At 44.6% G+C, this 20,303-nt stretch overlaps 1 protein-coding gene across 4 annotated transcripts in view; it reads left to right on the top strand.

The window, feature by feature from the left end:
- unc5cb (unc-5 netrin receptor Cb) overlaps positions 1–20,303 on the top strand; it is a 129,152-nt gene that overhangs the window by 86,599 nt on the left and 22,250 nt on the right. For 3 of the 4 annotated variants that reach the window (XM_030436269.1, XM_030436270.1, XM_030436271.1), the window contains 4 exons: positions 328–431; positions 13,291–13,471; positions 16,134–16,301; positions 16,555–16,719. In XM_030436269.1, the coding sequence (XP_030292129.1) occupies positions 328–431; positions 13,291–13,471; positions 16,134–16,301; positions 16,555–16,719 (618 nt within the window). The remainder of the gene's footprint in view (positions 1–327; positions 432–13,290; positions 13,472–16,133; positions 16,302–16,554; positions 16,720–20,303) is intronic. The other variant, XM_030436272.1, reaches the window with a different exon arrangement.

Raw genomic sequence — 20,303 nt, 5'->3', positions numbered from 1 at the left:
GCTCTCCCTAGCCGGCGCTACTCTATCAGGGCTCTCACGCCACAAAAATATTGGTTTTTCATTGGAGGGCGAGTGATCCCATGCTCCCTATCTCCCTTCCATCTACTTCAGGCGAGTTTATCTTTATGCTGAGGGAAGCATACATCTCACTTACTGTTTCATGACAGTTAAATAAACACTGTTTTGTTTTGGCTTTTTTCAAAGAGGCCATTATTATTGTATCAGTTACCCTACCTTTTTTTTTTTGTTGATGATCATTGTAAGTATACCCGTTCTGTTATTGACTGACTAAATGAGAAACAATGTGTTTATGTGTTTTCATCGCAGACTTGAGGAAGACATTTGACCAGGAACCCCTCGGGAAGGAAGTGTCACTTGAACAGGAAGTGCTGCTCCAGTGTCGCCCACCTGAAGGCATCCCGGCTGCTGAGGTAAGGTTCAAAACAATTTTCACCGGGCCAATACACTCTAGTTGTCAGGATAATGAGATTATTTGTTTGGAAAAGATACACTTCAATGTGCACTTTAACATTTTTCTTATATAATGCAGGCAGTTGTGATTATCCATACTAAGCCAAGCCCAAAGTTCTCTCCTTAAATCCAGTAAATTGACTGCCCAGGAAAGAGGTTTATGTGAAGAGCTTCACTGACTGTTGGATTCTGCTGAAATATTTCCATCATTTCTGGTGTGATTTTTAGTATATGATGGGTAGCTGAAAGGTCTCTGCTCCTACGTAATGGTTATTATAACCTATGTATACCTATTTTTTCCTTGTTGGTAGCACTGTTAATTGCAGCATACGTCTTAGTTTTACTCAGCTCAGAAGTTGTAATGAAATAACGTTGAAGGAATCTGACACAGTCCAGCACACAGATAAGGACATTTTTCCACCACTACCTGGGCTATTTGGGCTGTTTGGTTGTTTCCTGGACATCGGCCAGTCGCTGCAATTTGGTCAGAGGGAAGGAAATTGTAATTATCTGCTGAGGGGAAAAAGAATAAAACCAGTTGGTTCCCTGTGTTACCTTTAGCTCAGCCAGTATCTCCTCCCTGCTCTACTTCCTGCAGTAGAACACTGTTAAAGCTGCATTTAAAAAAGGCTCAGTTGAGATTGCAGGAACATAAATAGAGGAGGAAAGGGTGGTTTGATAGGTGGGGGGGCTTTGGTGTGTTTTTTTTTTTCTCCCCGAGTTGGGGGTGTAGGGACTGAACTCTGTAAAGGCTTGTGATTGACCTGGAAAAGCCGAGTTAAGTGAGTGGAACTGCACAGCATTTATCCCCGTTGAAAGTGCTGACAGGCTAAATGGGCTAAAGTTTGGGACTGGTACTCTGCAGACTCTCTTCATACAATCCGGGCTTCAGTCTGATAGTGTTGCTCTAACAGGCGAGACCTCAGACAGGCAGGCAGAATCACTCCGCCTGCTTGTCTGAGGTCTTGCCTTCAATCCTGGATCGGCTCAGCACGGCGATTAGAAACTCAGCTGGGGTCCAATCATGACACATCTATGCTTTCTGACATATAGAGTTGCCATGGCAACCCTGGTCTACAGCGAAGGGTAAATAGGAGACTTGTCGACATTAATAGCATCTTCAGTCCAGGTGAGGATGAGCAGTGGTGTGTGGTCATGTAGAATCAGTGCTGTTCTAGTGTACATTACTGAACAAGCTATCTTTTCTCCAAATGACAGGGAAAATAATGTCTGACTCAATTCTACAAGTAAAAGTGAAGCTAGGATGGGTCCCCTGAGATCATTGAAAGTTTTTGAAAACCAATCACAAATTATAAATAGGCTTATTTTAGGCGTCCGCATCTGTGTGTCCCACAGCTGCATCATCGTTTCATGCGTCACGTGCCTCAAGCTGTCGATTCATATGATACGTTGTGTTGTTAGACTGCTGCGAATGAAATAAACATGTGTGTTCATTATCAAAATTTGCAGTTTTGTAACAGGTTTAACCTGGATCCATGTACCAAACTATGTCACGCTGGGTCCCAGAATTTAGTGGGAATTGAGCCTTGATAGAGCTTGTCAACATTAATAGCGATTTCATTCAGGATAAAGGTAAAGCAGCTGTGTGTGGTCATGTTCCATCAGTGCTGTTTTAGTGTAGTTACCCACCACAAAACAAGCCTAACAAATGAAAAGAAGAAGAATGTTTAGTTAAATTCTCAAAGTAAAAATGAATTTGGAACAGGTCCTTGAAATGCATAAAGCTCTTTTGATATTTCTTTTTTAAATCATGTTAATGAATAGGCTTCATTCTGCTGTCCGCGCGTGTCTCTTGCAGTTGTGAAAGCATTTCATGCCTCACCTGCCACAAGTTGTTAAATGCATTTGTTGAATTAAGTTTTGTCATTAAACTGGTGTTGTTAGAATAAAAAAGGACTTACTTAGCTGTTCAACTGTCTGTGATCTTTTATAAAGCCGAGTTCCCGTCATCAAAATTCAAAAATTTGGTAACAACCTTGATCCTGTCCCAAAACGATGTCGTGTTGGGTCTTTGAATTTAGAGGGAATTTGGCCTTGATGCATTTGTTGCAGTTCACCTCCTCTAAAAAGTAAAAAGCCTGCCTAATTATCTGTATCCTAACTAAGAGTAGTCATTGTTTTCACCGTTTACTCTTCCTTCTATGATCGAGCTGTATTTGTGTGCGCTCTCACAGCTCCTTTAATTACCCGCACTTACCTCATGGCTACAGAGAAGAGAAAAAAAAGACAACAGTTCCACTCCACAAGTAGTTTTTTTTCCCTCTCTCTCTTTTTTGTTAAACTCAAACACAGCTGCCTCTGTGGGAAGAAAAAAAAAAAAAGAAGGGACAAAACTGTGTTTGTCAGGCTTTTTCTCACACAAGCCCGCAGGAGGAAAAGCCTCAGAAAAAAGCAGATGGGCTCAGTCTGTGGTTGCGTATGAATCTGCAGAAATCTGTAGCAGCCATTGTGAGGGAAAGATCTGTCACCCACTCCGAGACCAACAAAAATACAGAGAGGATGAGAGAGGCTGAAGGCGGAGCGAGAAGAGCTGTTGAGGTTTTGTCGGGGTTGGATCCAGTGGGTTGTTGTCAGGCCTCCAGTGGGCTGTCAGTTCGCTCTGTGGTTCCTTTACAGGCCCTTGCCTGGCGAGGGGAGAGGCTGGCAGGATGGCAGGCTGCGGCTGGGCCATAAAACCCATGCTCTTACAGCACTTTTCTTAAATTCATGTGGACTGCATGTGTGGACATTGTGCCGCGTTGAAGCATTCCAAACCATTTTCCTTTTTATGTCCGAGACAATACAACACACACGTACTGCCCTGACTTGATTGATAGATGACACATGTCCACCGAGGACACTAACACGTCTGCATGCGCACATGATAGCATGCTGCCAGCAGCTCGACCGAGCAACCAAAGTCTCTTCATCCGCTCTGTGGAGGGAGCTGCGTGATCGTGGCTGCGCCGCTGATCTGGAAGGAGGACTTTGTGGTTCTTCTTTTCCAACTAGAATAAATGAGTTTCATGAGGAAAATCTGTCACTTCGGGTTCATCGCAGTTCATCATCTCCGTCTTCTATTGTCAGAGTTGATTTAACTAAAGCAACATTCGACTGTTAGAAGAGTTTCCCAGCTGTTAAACGTTTCCATCCGCTGACACTTTATCATGCTCTTGATAGTCTGTTTTGGGGAAGTTGTTTTTTTCCGAGATCAGCAATAATGCAAATTGTTCAACTGCTGTTTGAAACAGCGAGCTATCAAAGTATCTCACCCACACACAAACACACACGCACACATAGATACAGAGATACGATCTCAGGGCTACGAAGCCCACGTTCTGGAGAATCAAAGTAAGTCAATCACAATTAGTTTTGATCTCAGATTACAAAGTGGAACTGCGTTATTTGATGTCATCCAGTCGTCTTGCGTTCCCTCTTTGTCTTCCCAGCCTTCAGATGATTTACATTATGGGGTTCTCAAGACGGTTTACCACAGTAATGACACTCTGTGATTCTATTTAAGTGGTTTGGAGTGTCTTCTGGCTCCGCGAAAAAACGAAACATTTTGCTGAATAGTCGGGATCGCTCCTGTGATGATGGTGATGATGCAGCGGGAACTTATGACTTCCCATCAGACATCGCGGAGGTTTTCATATTTGGAGATGAGTCAGATGTATCCCAGCCCCTGTTCTTGACAGGCCACTCACGCTTGATGCATTGATTTTCTGGTCTGCCGATAGACCCTGAGCTGCGCACACATGCGCACAGACCCACACACACACGCAAAAAAAACAAGCAGCCTGCATTTACTTTGGCTCTCCTCGCGACCATTACCAATGGAACTTTGGCCTTGGTGGACTGAAATGCTGCGAGTGAGGTTTCTGAAATAGCACAAGGATTCAGTCATCTGAGCGTCTTGTGCGCTCTGAATACATTAGACACTCGCCAGGCTCCCTAAAAGTCATTGTTACACGTTTCCATGGCCATGAATATTTGATATGTACTTAATCAAGAGCAGGAGGAAAATGTAACTGTTGAGGCTATTCTAGGAAGGCAGGGAGAGGGAGTGATTTGGCAGGAAGGGCTTGTTTTTTTGTGTTACGTGGGTATACTCGCTGAGTGCTGCCCATAGATGCAATAAAGGTAAAAATGGGTATGGAGGGCTTTCCATCAGCTCAACGCAGACCCCTCTCTTTGAATACCTCCATGAAGCCCTTTCATCAACATCTAAAGGACCTCTTTTCATGCTGATGAATATGTGGCAGGCTCATAAAATGGACTTAAATCTCCTTTTGCGAAAAGAATGCAGCTTTATTGTGTCTTTCTCCTTTCTTCCGCCGCGCCCTCCATCTCCATCCCCACTTCAGAGCACTTGTCACAGCCCGGAGAGAAAGACAAGAGTTCAGAGGTGATGCAGCGCCGCGAGCTGCTGAGCCTGTTTCCATGGAAGCGGGATTTTAATTCAGGCATCTCCTCAGTCAGCCGGGGTCCTGCCGTGTTATCATGGGTAACGAGTCATTGATGCTCTGCGGGGAAGAGGCCCTGCTGCCATGATTAAGTCCGTTGGCTTTACTGAGAAGAAAGCCGTGGAGCACAAAGATCTTTGCTTCACACTCCCTCATCCAGAGAGGTGATAAAACTAAGTCGGATGAGTTTCGACAGCTGGGACGGCAGCCAGGGCTGAATTCAGCGGTTTCACATGAAGCTCTGTGAGACGTAGGGGCAGAAGATGTTTTGCTATCGACCAAAGGTCCCGTTAATGATGAGTTTTAATGTTAGAAATACACTCTAGCTCAAATGTCTTGACTGTGGCGCTTCATCGAGACGCAAAATCTGTCTTTTCCACCCATCAAACCATGCAAATGTCAGTGATTACTGTTGATTTTAGGCCCGGTTCCAGTTAACAGGCAGGAGTGAAGGCATGGCAGAAACAGCAGCTCGTCAGGTCACCTTGTCAAGAAATAGCTGAGTGCTTCCTCAAAGTCAAAATGGTGCTGGGAGTGGAGTTATGAGGGAGGAGTGGGGGGTGGGAATGTCAAGAGTAACAACACTTCAGTGCCCAGTGCAACAGGAAGTGTGTTTTTATTAACGTTACCCATGGGAAAGGAAGGTGTCAGGAGGCCAGACCGAATCCCTGTGGCAACCAACCAAAGATTGCCCTTCAGGCACTCACCTGTCAATCACTGCGGTTTTTCCTGTGCAAAAGCCGTGATTTACTCTAATGGCCCGACATTTGTGAGCTCTGCTGTCCTCTGTAAGTCATTGCCCCTTTCTAGTGTTACTTCTAGCGGGTCAGGCCTTAACAAACATTTGCATGTAAAATGTTAGAGCCGAGGGAGTTTGATGTGTTTATGTTTCATCAGACCACCTATGAGAGAGAAAGGTAAATATCACTCATTAGGGTAGAGGGGAAAGGCTCTGCTTGGGACTTTAGAAGGATACAAGATGTAAAGGTCACACATTGTGCTCATTCTCAGATTCTTGCTTTTATCTTGGGTGTATACTAGAAAATGTTTACATGCTTCATTTAAATATCACCTGCACCTGCTTTATGATAAAAAATAGATTCAGATCTTACTTTCTACAAAATGGGAGCTTTTAAAATGTTACTGGAAAAAAACAACAACTTCTTACTTGTTACTTCCAACACGCTACCATCTCTTTAAGGTCCCGAGGTGGGAGAGAGGAGATTGCTTTACAAAGGGGTTTTGTGTTAAAAACCCCTTTGCATACTTTATGTTTGTATCACTAGTCCTTTGGTTAATCACAGATTCTCTGTTTATACTTCCAAAAGGGGCAAAAGATGGTAAAATAACATTCATGTCGACACAATCTGGAATCTTTGGGAAGGTGAATTGCTGGATGCCAGGTGGCATTTTACATTTAAGACGGGAACGACGCTTAAATGAGACAGGTTTCTTTTTTTTCCTGTTACTTTCAAAGGACTTCTGAGCTGTTTGCAATGGACGTATGAATCATTTCCAGCATTTTCTATCCTTGCTCCTGAAGGTTGCATTGTACACTGAGAGAGTTCTGACCTCTATCAGTGCACAAAAAACCCTCTCCCTTGCTGGAGTTATCAACTGAGCTTTTCTAAAAGGCCAGAGGAGACTCGGGGAGACCAAGGACGGCGTTCACAGAGTGTATCAGGCGGTTCTTCGGCTTGCAAAGCTGCAACCTTAGTGATGCTTAAAACTCGTTTATTATTTAATATTGCACACAAAATAGCATGAGCGCCTCTCTGCAGCCAACTTGTATTTGTCCGCCCACACATGAATGTATCAAAAGATTTTGGGCGTGCAAACAAAAATGTACAGTATAATGGCTGAAATCCCGTGCTCACATCATCAGCATCAATCAGCTGATTTTTTTGGATACCTCCTTAGAACAAACAGACAAAAAGAAAGTTGCGAAAACATCAACTACCCCCAAACTTTCAGCCAGTTGTACTGTAGGCGGCGAGCGATGCTGGGAGTCATATTTTAAGAGGCGCATGAACTGTGCAAGAGAAAACAGACTTGCGTTGCAGCAGTGAGGCGTCTGGCTGTCCTTGGAGCTACTTTAAGAAATGGCTATTCTCCTCCAAAAAGACTGTGGAGGGCTTTAGGCGGGACTGTGCTGGAGGAGGTCATTACTCCTGTCTTGAGTCTCAGTGATCCGTCTTCCATTTGGACACCTGCGGTAGTAACGGCTCCCAGATCCACCTCTGTTACCCAACTTCACCCTCCCTCCCTCCGTCCGGCCCCGTCCCACTCCAGCTCCTCCACATACACCCTCACAAACACACACTTGCATATATACTGTTGATAAAAGCAAGAAATACAGCCGCAGATGCGTACAAACATTCTTTCCCATCACATCACACCTTAGTGCAATTCAGCATGTTTAATATTTATACAGCTCACATTTCCATACTTGTCATACAGGCAGATGCAGAGCATATGGCTTGTTGTCTCGTAGTGAATGATTGAATAATCAGTTTGTAACCTTTTGTGGCTCATTCTCCAGGTGTGTCGTTTGAGCCTGCAGCGGATATATGCTGCGAAAAAAAGGGGGGAATGAATAAATTACACTGGATAGATAGACTTCATGTGGAGACGCAGGAGAGCTCATAATGACTTCTCTGTAGAGGAGTCTCGCACGTTTCTGCCGAACATTTTTTTTTTCTCCCTCTCTTTTCACACCCCGCTCCACCCCCACGCTCTGCTGTACGTTCTATTTCTGACACAACAGCAATGAGTAATGAATGGTTTTGCCTCGCGCTGGTTCTTAACAAGTGAGTGGATTGTATACAGTGTGTTCTGTATATTGGGCTAATTAGTGTTGTGCTGGCACACCCTGGCAGAGCGCAGGAACATCCCACTCGGTGGTTACTCCCACGTTGCTGCTGCTGCAGCCAGGTCTGCAGCCAGTCATGCTTGCCAGCGGGCGAACAAGTGACAGTGGAAAGACGCCGAAGCTGCGTCCGTATACAGGACCTGAATCGAGATGTGGACCACCACGGTCAGTCCATTAAAAGACCTGAAGGCTAAACATATGGTGTAGTTTTACACATTTATCACACAGTTAGTAGCCTTGATACCTGTTTACAGTTCAAAGTGTTATGGTGGACATATACTGTAGATAGCTGCTAGACAACAGTCACATAGTGTGTAAGATGGAGATGGTTGTAATCAATCTTGATTACAGCTTAACAGTGCCACCTCAGGTTGATACTTTGAATAGATAGGGGCAGCATATTACTGGAATAACTGCTCACTGCTGCTAACTGCATTCTTCTTATACAGCCTTGACTGTAGCTACTGTTAGCTCAGTTAGCCATGCAGCTAGCAAGACTACCAGATAAGTGTTGGTGTTTGTACCGGTTTAAAAAACGTTAAAAAGCGTTTTTGCATAATGTCAAAATTATATATTTTTTTAAGTTGTTGATTAATTTTTGAATGTTTTGAACTAAAATTCTTACATATTGCACCTAAAATTAAAAATGATTTTGGTGCAGCTTCACCGCCTCTGTTCGCTCTCACCGGCCTCACCAGACTCACCAGCAGTGCTTCGGCGGCAGCAAGCAGTTGTTTTCATCAATAACATTTAAAAAGAAGACATTGTACACATTTTGCAACTACCTGATGATAGTAGTCCTGTTCGCTGGTGTGGTTTAGGCCAATTTAATGGCTTAGATGTAAGCTGACCTGCGTATCAGTCACAAAGCCGTTCCAGGTGATCACCTCTCTCCTATGATAAAACATTTCTGTCCCGATGGGAGCGATTTCTTCCAAGATGATAATGACTGCACCCATAGAGCACAAGAGGTCAGTGAACGGATTGATGAGAATAAAAATAAAGAAATGTCAGTCATATGTTATGGCCTGAACAGTCATCAGATCTCAACCCAACTGAACACAGATTTTGGACCTGTGTGTTAGCCAGCCCTCTCCTCATGAGGGAATATCTTTTTAGAATGGAGGCCATCCCTCAGGTAGGGTTCCCCGCTAAAGGGCAAAAGAAAGATGCATTTCTTGGTCTCTGGACATTTCAGAATCACTTAAGAAATCCCATCTACAGATGTTCTGACCTCTAAAATGGATGTAAACAGGCTTCTTCTGGCCTCCTGTGTATGCTTCACCACCTGTGCACAATGCTTTATGGCTGTATGTGTGCTACAACACTATCGCAACACATATGTGTCACTGATGCATCGCTTTGAACATTTCCCTCTTCCAAGCTGTACAGCACTTCCTTTGACATCTCCCTTCTCTCACCTGTCTTTACTATTTTCCCAGTACCGTCCTATATATCCTGCTCTGTGAATTTTCCAGAGCTCAAGGGGATGAAGAACTTGTCTCTTCCTGATCGGATCCCTTTCTTCTCTGTTTACCTCCTACTTTAGTGTTTCCCTTTCCCTCCTCACTCATTCGGAGTCTTCACCTCTTCAAGGCAAAGTCACCTCTTTGTAACCTTTATTCTCCGTTCCCTGTCTTTATTCTTGTCTGTTCTTGCCTCTCACTGATGATGCATCACAGATATTTTGGCACACGAGCGACTGCCCTCCTGCACATGCACCTGCTCTCCTTCTCGCTCATCTATCTCCTTCTCTCCATCTCACACCTACCTGTCTTTCTTTCTCGTCTTCCTCCCTAGGTTTAGGTTTCCATCTGTCTCTCTCTCTCTCGCTCTCTCTCTGTCTGTCACTTGGCTGTCTCCGACCAGACAGGAAGACTCCCTCTCTTTATGACAGCTGACATGTGGCAATTTCCCTTCGTTAATGACAAGAAATGTGCCAATTACCTCTCCGGATGTTTTGCTGCCAATCAGACACTAACGAGCTGCGAGTGTGTGGCTGCGTTTGCACGTGTGTGCGAGCCTGTGTGTCTCTGTGTGCATGTTTGAGTCTGCTGGCATGAGAGAAAGTTGGACAAGTGCAATATGAGACGTCGTCTTCTGCTGAATTTTAATCATTTGAAATCTTTTTTTCGCGAGTCTTGCGTCGGGATTGGCTTACCTTTTCATCTCTGCCTTTATTAATGAGTCCCAATTATAGTCTGTACAGAATAAATGATGGGTGAACTGTTGCTCACTTTTGCTCCCTCACACCCACATGCACACACACACACACACACACACACACACACACACACACACACACACACACGTTCCCACTTCTGACATGAGTTTCTACCACTTTCTATCCCTCGTCACTCCGTCTCCCTCCCACCTCTCCATCTGTGCTGAAAAGCTCTTTTGTTCAATTTTTAATTACCTTCTCATATAAAAGTGCTCTTGACATCTGAATGCAGCACGTTTGTAGAGGCTGCCTCTGTGATTGGTGCAAAATTGGATAACCACCTCTTTGTATGTCGATGTCAATCTCTATTCAAAGAACAGACCTTTTAGTCCCAATGCTCTGCACACACTGATGTGAGCACTAAGAGGCTAAATATTTACCATGTCAACAAAAAAAAAAAACGACATTTCTCTCGTTTGCATCATCTGCATTGGTTTTATTGGACTTGTGCTACCTCACTTTTCAATATGACAGAGGGAACAAAGGACACACAAAATGGCAATCAGATCACTGTCAAATCTTTGTTCTCTGAACACGAGGGTCCTACTCTCTGGGCATGTTTGTCCTATTTATTACTTTTATTCAGTTTTAAAGACAGATGGTGATATTGCAACATACACAAACACACACACGCACACACACAGCTGTGTAAGCCTTATTTGATATAAAAACATTGATGCATTCGCTGTCATCCCCTTCATCCTTCTTAATCTAAATGGATCATGCATAATGCACAGGAGTTATTTACTTTATTTGTGTGTGTATATAGTAAAAGGGACTTTATAAAAGCGATTTGAAATGTTGAAATGTCAGAGAGAGAATCACCAGAAGCCACAGTTTTAGTGGAGTTATGACTGAATTATTCTGGTGCTCCCATTCTGAAAGTCATGACAGATGTACAACTGCCACCTCAGCAGATGTCACAACAGACGAGTTGCAGTGGAATTAAAGCAGAAGCCAGTTCAATGGCACAATCCACTAAATGTTTAATTATCTACATGCTGTATATGCACATGCTCAGGGTCGGATAGTAACAGATTACATGGAGTCAGAATTTGAAAATTAAGTAGCTATAATCAGCCCAGATTACATTTGAAAAAAAAAAGTGTAATTACACTTTATCTACATTATCAAGGATTATTTGATTACAGTCTTGATTAAGTCAACTCTGTTCCTAAAGGTACAATATGAATACAACACAACAATCGGCCTTCCTACAAATTCATGCTCTAAACAAACAAGGTGCAGGATATCACCAGAGTCATAGCTAACTGCTGCTAACAGTGGCTGCCGTTAGCTGGTTAGATTCAGACTGGGAGCCTGGAGCACCCGGGGGTGTTGATGTTCACACCATGCCGAGGATCTTTGGACCGAGATGGTCCGAGGCTAGCTTCAGTAGATATTTCTGCAACACAAAGCATAGACGTCATAATGTCAAAACTGTTATTTATCACATTCTGTTGATACACGTTTAAACTAAAACAATTACATTTTGCACCTTTAAACAGATATATTTGCACCATCACTCCAATCACCATCTAAATTGCATTGAAGCAGTAACTCCAACACATCTGCTATCAACACAGATTAGATATTTTGCTTCTTGTGTTGTCATCCTGCAGCTCTCATCTACTTGTGTGATAATAAAGGCTGATTTCATTACGCGCCTGGTTACAAATTCAATCAAATCCTCAATAGCTAATATGAAAACCTTTTTCTTTTTGTGTGGAATTAGACACTCGCAATGCTGTAGCACAGGAGTGGCGGAAAAAAAAACAGTCTGCGAGTGAGCGACATCGCAACTTGCGTCACATTATGCTCTTGCGAGAGAGAGGTTTAATTTCTGCGAGTAGATGTCTTATGAGGGGAATCCTATCCTTCCTGGCTCCATGAGATTGATTCGCTCGACACATGTTTATGGAGAAAAAGCCCCTCATAAGCACCAAATCAGCAGAGAATATACATCCTGCTCACAGGGGTTTACTGTAAAGCTCTGCTGATATCGTGTCTGCATCCAGTGTTGGTTCGGATTTGAGTCTGTGTCGCGGGAATGAGTGTCTTGCAAGTGTTGTGTGCATTGACTCGAGGGAGGGCAGGGTTGGAAGAGGTTAAGTGTGAAATAATTGTTAAGTGAGGTATCGAAAATGTTTTCTACTTAGCCTCCCCGATGTGTTCCCACTGGAAAAGGGAGCAGGCTGCCTTTGCCGAGGTGTGACGCTGATGCCATCTTCGGTATCTGACATCTCGAGCTAACGCAGACACTTGTGAGGCTAGTGATGCATGTAACCCAGCGCGGTTCACAATCAGCCCCATCTTCTCTATTGAGCAAGTTCTAACAATGCTGGTCCTCCAACAATGGGCGAAGTGTTGTACATGTCTGCACAGCTACACGCCGTTTCTGTGTAGGTTCCTTATGAAATCAAACAACATCAGTGAGCCCACACACTGTTTTGTCTTGGCAGGCCTTATATCAGGTTTTTGCCCCACTTTTTCTGAGATACTTTATCTCTCCTGAGAAAGACTCTTTATAAACATCCCGCTTATCTTTTCCTGTACTGCTCCTTAGTGACTTATCTCTTATCAGGCCCTGCTTCTCGGGGGATTCCACAATACACAGGAAGTTAGTTATTTTGCAGGCCTCCTCATCACTGGACGGTGTCTTTGAAGAAAACCAGAGAAACCAGGATATATTTTTGAATCAACGTGACTGTTGTGTTGTTCTTTCCCAAACCTTTGTACCTCCTCGAAGAGAAAAAGGGATCACAGGTGATTTACGGCCAAATAAAGGCTCTAAATGGTCCCCTGTTCTGTGATAGTGCCAGGAGTTCACTATCAGTATCATTTAGAGAAATGAAACTGAGGAAAGGTCAGAGAGCCTCTCGGCATCAGGAATCATGGAGAGTTTTCTTTTTCCCTGCCGTCTGGCACTGCTGCTGTTAGTGTAGTGCTTTGTTCTAGGGGGAGAATAAAAAAGAGCATGATAGATATTGACTTTTTGTAGCGGGACCTCGGGGACGTAAACAATTGTGCCTCTAATCCTGGCACTCGCTGCTATTTGAGAGGGTAGACGGAGACAAGAAAAACTATAGCTGTTCAAACACTTTGCTGTGATTTCTCTACAATTTAATGAGGTCAACCTGTCTCATATCTTCTCTCACCGCTCCTGTTTGAAATCCTTTTTCAGTCGTCTCAGAACTGTCTGTCATCACTCTTTTTTTTAACATTGTGCTCTCTCCTTTTCTTCTTCTTCTTCTCAGGTGGAGTGGTTAAAGAATGAGGAGGTCATAGATCCCGCAGACGACAGGAACTTCTACATCACCATCGACCACAATCTGATCATCAAACAGGCACGCCTCTCTGATACAGCCAACTACACATGTGTGGCGAAGAACATCGTGGCCAAGAGACGCAGCACCACCGCCACCGTTATCGTCTACGGTAAACTATCCTGACGCCGATGAGATACGACATGTCCCGGCATGCACATGAGAGATCAGTAAAGGCAAACAATTGACTGTGTAAAATGGAGAAGGCGCTCCAGGTGCCGTAAAAATGTCATGGCCAGCAGGGGGTGAGTTGACTAGTTTCATAAAGAAGGCGGATGTATGTAAGCCTACTAGAAAATTACCTTGCTTCTTACTTGATTAAGTACCTTAGTAAATAGTTTGCTAATTAGTTTTCGGTCTTAATTGCTTGTTTCAAGTCTTCCTCAACACATCATGATGCTCATTTTACAAATGAGGGTCCCACTTAGAGTAAAATAGAAGTCAAAGCAGGGAGTGCCTTAGGGCGGGTTCTCACCGCTCAGTTAGATCCAATCAGGATATCCTTCCCAACTCCGCCTTCTGATCCAAATGTACTCCCTTCTGGCTCCAAAAAAACAAGATGGCGATGGCTGTAGAGGCCCTGAAATACCAAAATGACATTAAAAGATAGCTGCGACAAAAGCTGTCTGTTGCATCGCCCCAGTCTCCTTTGTCTCGACCAGAAAGCTGCGCTTGAACACACAAAGACTACAACCGGCGACCGAGAAGCTTGTACATTCTGTGGCTGCATGAAATGAAACGTCTCTCGGCAGATATCCAGACGTTTGTTATGATTTAGCAGTGTTTTTTTTTTTTTTAACACCACTCCTGCTAATATAGCCACTTCTCATCGAGAATGTTTCTGACAAAAAGTTGCAAAAGACACTGGCAAAGTGGCAGAGAAACCACACTAAGTAGGCTTCCCTTTCATTTTCCATTTCTCTTTTCTGCACTGATGCACTCACCTGAAGAGCCAATCGGAGTGATTTCTCTCGATGACAAGCTGCCGATTGACCAATTCTACATACCAATTCGGCCAAATAGCCCCAGACAAGGGCTGTCCAGTGCCAGCAGGGCAGGATACACTGCACCAACTACAGCCACAGACACTCACTTCGACACTCACTTTCGGCCCAGAGGATGACAGATAGCTAAGCGTCGCTCTGGTGTGTTCGTGGTGGGTTAATTCTCGTCAGCTGCACTCAAAATAAAACACATTTTTAGTCACTCTGCATAAAGCAAAGCCCCCTCTATCCCGGGGCGCGTAACACTCACTCATTTTGTTCCTGCCTGAAGGTGTGCAGAGTCTGAGAGACTTGTGAGTTTCTGAAGTGTGAGAAAGGTGCTGATGTGGCTGAGGCATACTTAAAGAGACCCCCGCTGTGGTTTCACACAGACTCACTCACCGTCTCCCTAACATCAACTAACATCACTGTTATTGCGCAGCACGGCTACGAGGCTGAACTTCAATGCCTGCTGGAGGTGATGCATATTGGAGTGCATGTGGATGGATGATTACGAGTGACGCTTTCACCAGGATTAGGTTTCAAATCTACTGGAGGTGTGGTATTGCCAGCGCCCTTGTTGTTTTGCTCTGCTTTTCAGTTTAGTAAACATTGAGTGCAATGTGGCTAGCAGGGATCGATGTAAGGGTGATGTAGAAACAAAAGATTGTTAATCCGAGAGAGCGATAGATTTCAGGGACAAGGATCGCTGTCGAAGTGTCGAAAAAACTGCTTTGATGTCAGCTCATCCTTGAGAATGAATACAACAAGCCACTGCATCTGTCCGTGCCGTCCTTGCTTCTTCATCCAAAATGGGATGCTTGCACATCCATGCACAGTTGTGCTGTATTTATAAGCAGACACAATCCCCTATAAATCAGTACAAGGAGCCCAAAGGATAAGGGAGAGCTGTGTCTGACACCAGTGATGAAAAAGTGAGAAGGACAGGCAGTATGTTTTCAGCCCAGAGGTTTCTAGACCAACATGCTTACAAGGACACTGGGAACAGGAGCACAAGCTGACAACAAAGGAGGGGGAAAAAAAAAAAAAATGGGGAGAGAGACGGAGAGAAAGAGGGAGAGAGAAGATAGATCCATAATCCGTGGAGGAGAGAAAGCAGACAGTAAAGAAATGCGGGGCTTTGGCGGTCTTCCCCCAAGAGCCCAATATTTTGGGCTTCACTCGTAAGCATGTCACATTTGAAAGTCAGAGGCTCCGAGGGGCCCAGTTCCACCATCTCAAATGCCACAGACTTGTTCTCAGCCACAAGCCCTGGTGTCACTCTGCACTGGATTTAGTCGCTGACAGAGATGGATGAGAGAGGGAAGAGAGGCATTAGGAGGAATCAGTGGATGGAAAATGCAGCAATCTGACCGGAATTCACTGTCTGGCTGCGGGGCAAAGTAACGACCCGAGATTACAGGTTCAGAACTCGAAACCCCTGTATATGGATTTCACCGTGGACAGATGAGCGTGTATCGAGATGTCGCCAGAAGACTCTAGGGATTCCAGTTAATGATGTACTGATTGGTCACGCTGTAGACAGGCCTAATCAAATCCTTATTAAAAATGCTATTGTCTTTTTTTGTTTTACTGCATTTGTTTAGTTTGTATTCATTTGTTAAAGAAAAAGTTTAACCAAAAATGTAAAATTCCTCAACATAATTCATATAACTTTTACTTTAGTGTTTAATCTTGTTGTATTTTATGTAAAAAATAATAAAAAAAAAAATGGTAAGAAAACATGCAGGAATCGGTCATATTTCAACACATTTTATTTCCCTATTCCAGTGAACGGGGGATGGTCGACATGGACGGAGTGGTCAGTGTGCAACAGCCGCTGCGGCCGCGGTTACCAGAAACGCACTCGCAGCTGTACCAACCCCGCCCCACTCAACGGTGGCGCCATCTGTGAAGGGCAAGGCATCCAGAAGCTGGCGTGTAATCCTCTCTGCCCAGGTATGGACTTGAATTTACAATGCGCCCACTTAGAAGTGGGCGGGAAGGGTATAGTCACACATAAAATACATAAAATATGATACAGCTCTGTGTTTGCATATTTCGCTCTGTTTGTGCCTCCACCCTTACGTGTGTGTCTCTCTCCCACATGTCTCGAAATCACGTCTCCACTCACGCGCTCGTTTGTCTCCATCCTCCTCATGTGCCATCCCATTCACTCTTCCCCCCGTCAATCCTGTCTGTTGTGTGGCAGTGGATGGCCTGTGGACAGAGTGGAGTAAGTGGTCCACCTGTGGGACAGAGTGCACCCACTGGAGGAGGAGAGAATGCAGCGCTCCAGCACCCAAAAACGGGGGGAAGGACTGTGAGGGCATGGTGCTCCAGTCCAAGAACTGCACCGATGGGCTGTGCATGCAGAGTGAGTACCCGACTAATCCTCTGCTACTCTCTCTGACCTGCCAACCAGAGACGTCTCTTCACCCTTTGACCATGAATTTCACTCTGCTCTTTCATCAAAGCGCTGTGTTTCACATCGCCACATAACACACCCGCCGCCCTGTCGCTCACTCACTCTGTTTCGCCTCACTCATACATAAACAATAAGACACGCCGGAGTGCCTTTTCTCTCTGTCTGCTGCAGTCAAATCTCTTTATTTGCACATGCATGATACACAAAACCGGTTGAATAAAAGTGACATAGAGCAGAACGCACTGCACATCTTTCCCTGTGTCAGCTCAAATATAAGTGCATGTTAAAAATAAAGACTTTGGCCACATGGGGAAGCACTCTAAGTAATTATCCTTGTCACAGGCGAAGCATTTGGGAGTTATATTTAAAATAATAATAAGTGATTATATTGTAATTACATAAGGGGGGGTCACAGCTACCAGGGAGCTTTGATTACTACGTTAATTTAAGAACTCTGGATTCCTTCGGTCAAATGAGAGGAAACAGGAGGCCACAAAGTGCTGGCAATTACATGTGCTTCAAAGCTCGCAATGCATTGTACATAATACTCTCATGCTGATTTCATAGAACACAAAAGGCTCCGAGATGCACCAGAATTTCTGTCTCATAATTCACAAATCTTTTACTGGTTTTACTGTTTTGTTGCGAACAACTAAAAGGCCAAAGCCAGTTTGTGGCGCGGCCAGATATTTTCCTGCAGGCGGCAAATTCTTCTCTGCCTCTCGCTCTGTCAAAGGGAGTTAAAAACAGCCGTTTACTGTGTGTGAGCCAAAAAACAAAAAAGAAAAGAAAAGAAACACCGCTCCCTCTCCTTTATAATGCATTCACAGATTGGAATCGTGCTGCAGTTGCTCTGATGCGTGCGTGTGTGCGGTATTAAGACGCCAAAGAGTACAGCATTTGATACCTTGGACTTCATCGACGAAAACAGCCTCTGCCCTCTCTCTTCTGTGCCTATAATAGCAAGAGACAGAGGATGGGAAGGAGATGGCTGGAAAGACTTGCACAGTAACTGAGTTAAACCCTGTGTCTAGTTTAATAAAAATCCTCTCCAATAAACATCTTTGAAGGTGTTAGACCCACACGCTGTCACAGATGCCTCCATCGGGTGTATAACCTACTACAGATGGTGACTGTGACACTAATAATATAACAGAGGCCCGGCTGCTGGATGTCTAGAATTTGATACAGCCGGCCGTCACTGTGTGCAGCTGATCTGAGATTTTGCCGCACCGTGGGGCTGTAAACTGCTACCTGCAGGATGGTGTCGACACGATGTGCTCTAAGGTTACAGCTGACGCGCTGACGGCCAATCTGCATCTTCGGATGCAGCTGGCTGACGGATCGGCGCGTCTCCGTCCAAAGTAAACATGCACTGCACTGTGTGTCCGTACGCGGCGAGGAGGACTGACAGGAAACTATGACTTCAGTGCTCAGTGATTTTGTTTTAGCGTCAGCATGAGAAGAATGCATTAGCTGATTTTATTGCCAAGGTCATATGTCTGCAGTGTGGAGGAACATCAGGGAGCCATCTACAAGAAGAACTCCTCTTATTTGTCGTATTCATCTTATTTCATTTCCCACTGCGGCACAACATGCGTCCGCCCCACGCTTCCCCCACCCCAGCTGCACGCCCTCTGCGACTCGGCCCATCTCCCAAGCATTAGTTCTCAGCAGATTGATGGCCAGTTTGCAGAGAATATAAAGCCATAATGATATAGATTTAGGATCATTTCAGGGATTGATTTTTTTGGGAGCTAAGAGGGTGAAGCCACTTATGTCAATGCTAATGACCATTTCCACCAGCATTTAGGAGAACGGCCCATTATCTAAAAGCTCACATTATGGCAAATATGATTGGGAATGGAAGTTGCGTGCAATCCGAACTCACCTCGGTCCGCTGATCCGCTCCCTCCAGTGCTGGGCTGGGAATCCGAGCAAACACATGTCTCTGGATTCCATTGCAGCTTGATCTCATTTTCGGTTGTTTGAATTTATTTAAATCATTTCAATTGCAATCCATCGCAGAAAATCTGGCAAAGGAACATGATCCGAGCAGAGCTGGAAATAGAACTCGCGAATTGCTTGGCCTCCGCTGCTGCGCCCTGCGAAAACACAGCTGACCCGGTCCAAAAGGAAGGAGTTTTTTTGTTATAATTTACTTGGGAGCCCGTTTATCACATTTGGACTGTCCAGGAGTTTGGGGGTTGGATTTAACAAAGTTAGGCACCTACAAATTGATCTAGAGAGGTTGCACTCTGCCTGTTCACATAGAACTTCCCGACTCTAACACAGGAGGATAGTTTTCACAGTTCACTGAGGCTGACCTGACTAAATCTCTGTTTTGTTCGCCCTCTGTGGTCCGTCTTCCTCGATTCAGACGTTGTTTTCCAAGTGTTCGGTAACCCTGCTCTCAGACATGACATTTTCTTGACACATTGATGTAGAGAAAAGGGGGGAGCGCTCACTCCGGCAAGGGCAAATGCTTTATTGCTATCGAGCCCCAGAGACTGGAAAATCACAACTCCAGGCTCTCTCCAGCTTTCCAAGAGCATCTGGTTATCAACACTGTATTTATAAGTGGTTGAAAAGTGTTGATTACATGTAAATAAATGTCTTGTGTATAATCAGCAGTTTCGGTTACATAGTTTCTCCACCAGGAAGCAAAAAATAAACCTGTGGCTTTTTCTCGTGATGACATCAGTTTTGCCAGACGACAGTATCCATCTCTGAGGCTGGAAATCTGCCATATTCAAGGAAGTAATGGCTGAAACGCAGACAATGATTTCCTGTCCCCCCACCCCCCCAACCGCTCCCTCCTCCCAGGCTCAATGTTGTCAGGAAAGAATAATCTTTGTCTGTCTGTGGCTCCGAGGTTTCCTTCCAAGCCCACCCACCGTAGCATGCCTTTACTCTGGCCGTGCTGTAGACGGACGGACGAATAGAAACTCTACAGGATGGGTTCAAACGGGCCATCAGTTAGACTGACCCTGACAGTCACCTCCCCCTGCTCTAGCCCAGCCTCCCCGTTGCCTGATTACATGTACACACTAGCCCCATCTATCAAGCCATTGATTTTCCTGTCGGTCCACTTGTCCGCCCGTGGCTCTCTCCCTCTCCAATAAGGACTTCATTGTTTGTATAGTTGTTTATGGACGTCCCAGGGAGACTGAATATTATGTGTACTCACGCACCATCCCTGGCTGCTGTTTGACACTACTTTCCACGTCACCTCAGTGTATCACCTGGCCAAACAAAAGCACAACCTTTAGCCAAAAAAAAAAAAAAATCTATGTGGACATTTTTTCTCCAAATCTGTGCCCAGATGCCAGAATAAAATGTTGTCATTGTACGTTTCTGCAAAACCATTTGTTAGATATCATATCAACAACACGGTCAGATTACATGTGTATGGGCTGACTTTAATGTCAGGAGGAGGGCTGTAACAGACCTCTGTTTGAGACAGAATTTCAAAATATGTAACACCAAACCGCTGGACATGTTTAAGGAGAAACCACTGTTTAAGATTGGTT

This window comes from Sparus aurata, chromosome 12 (genome assembly GCF_900880675.1).
Source record: "Sparus aurata chromosome 12, fSpaAur1.1, whole genome shotgun sequence".
NCBI lineage: Eukaryota > Metazoa > Chordata > Actinopteri > Spariformes > Sparidae > Sparus > Sparus aurata.
This window is presented reverse-complemented; position numbering and strand designations above follow the sequence as displayed.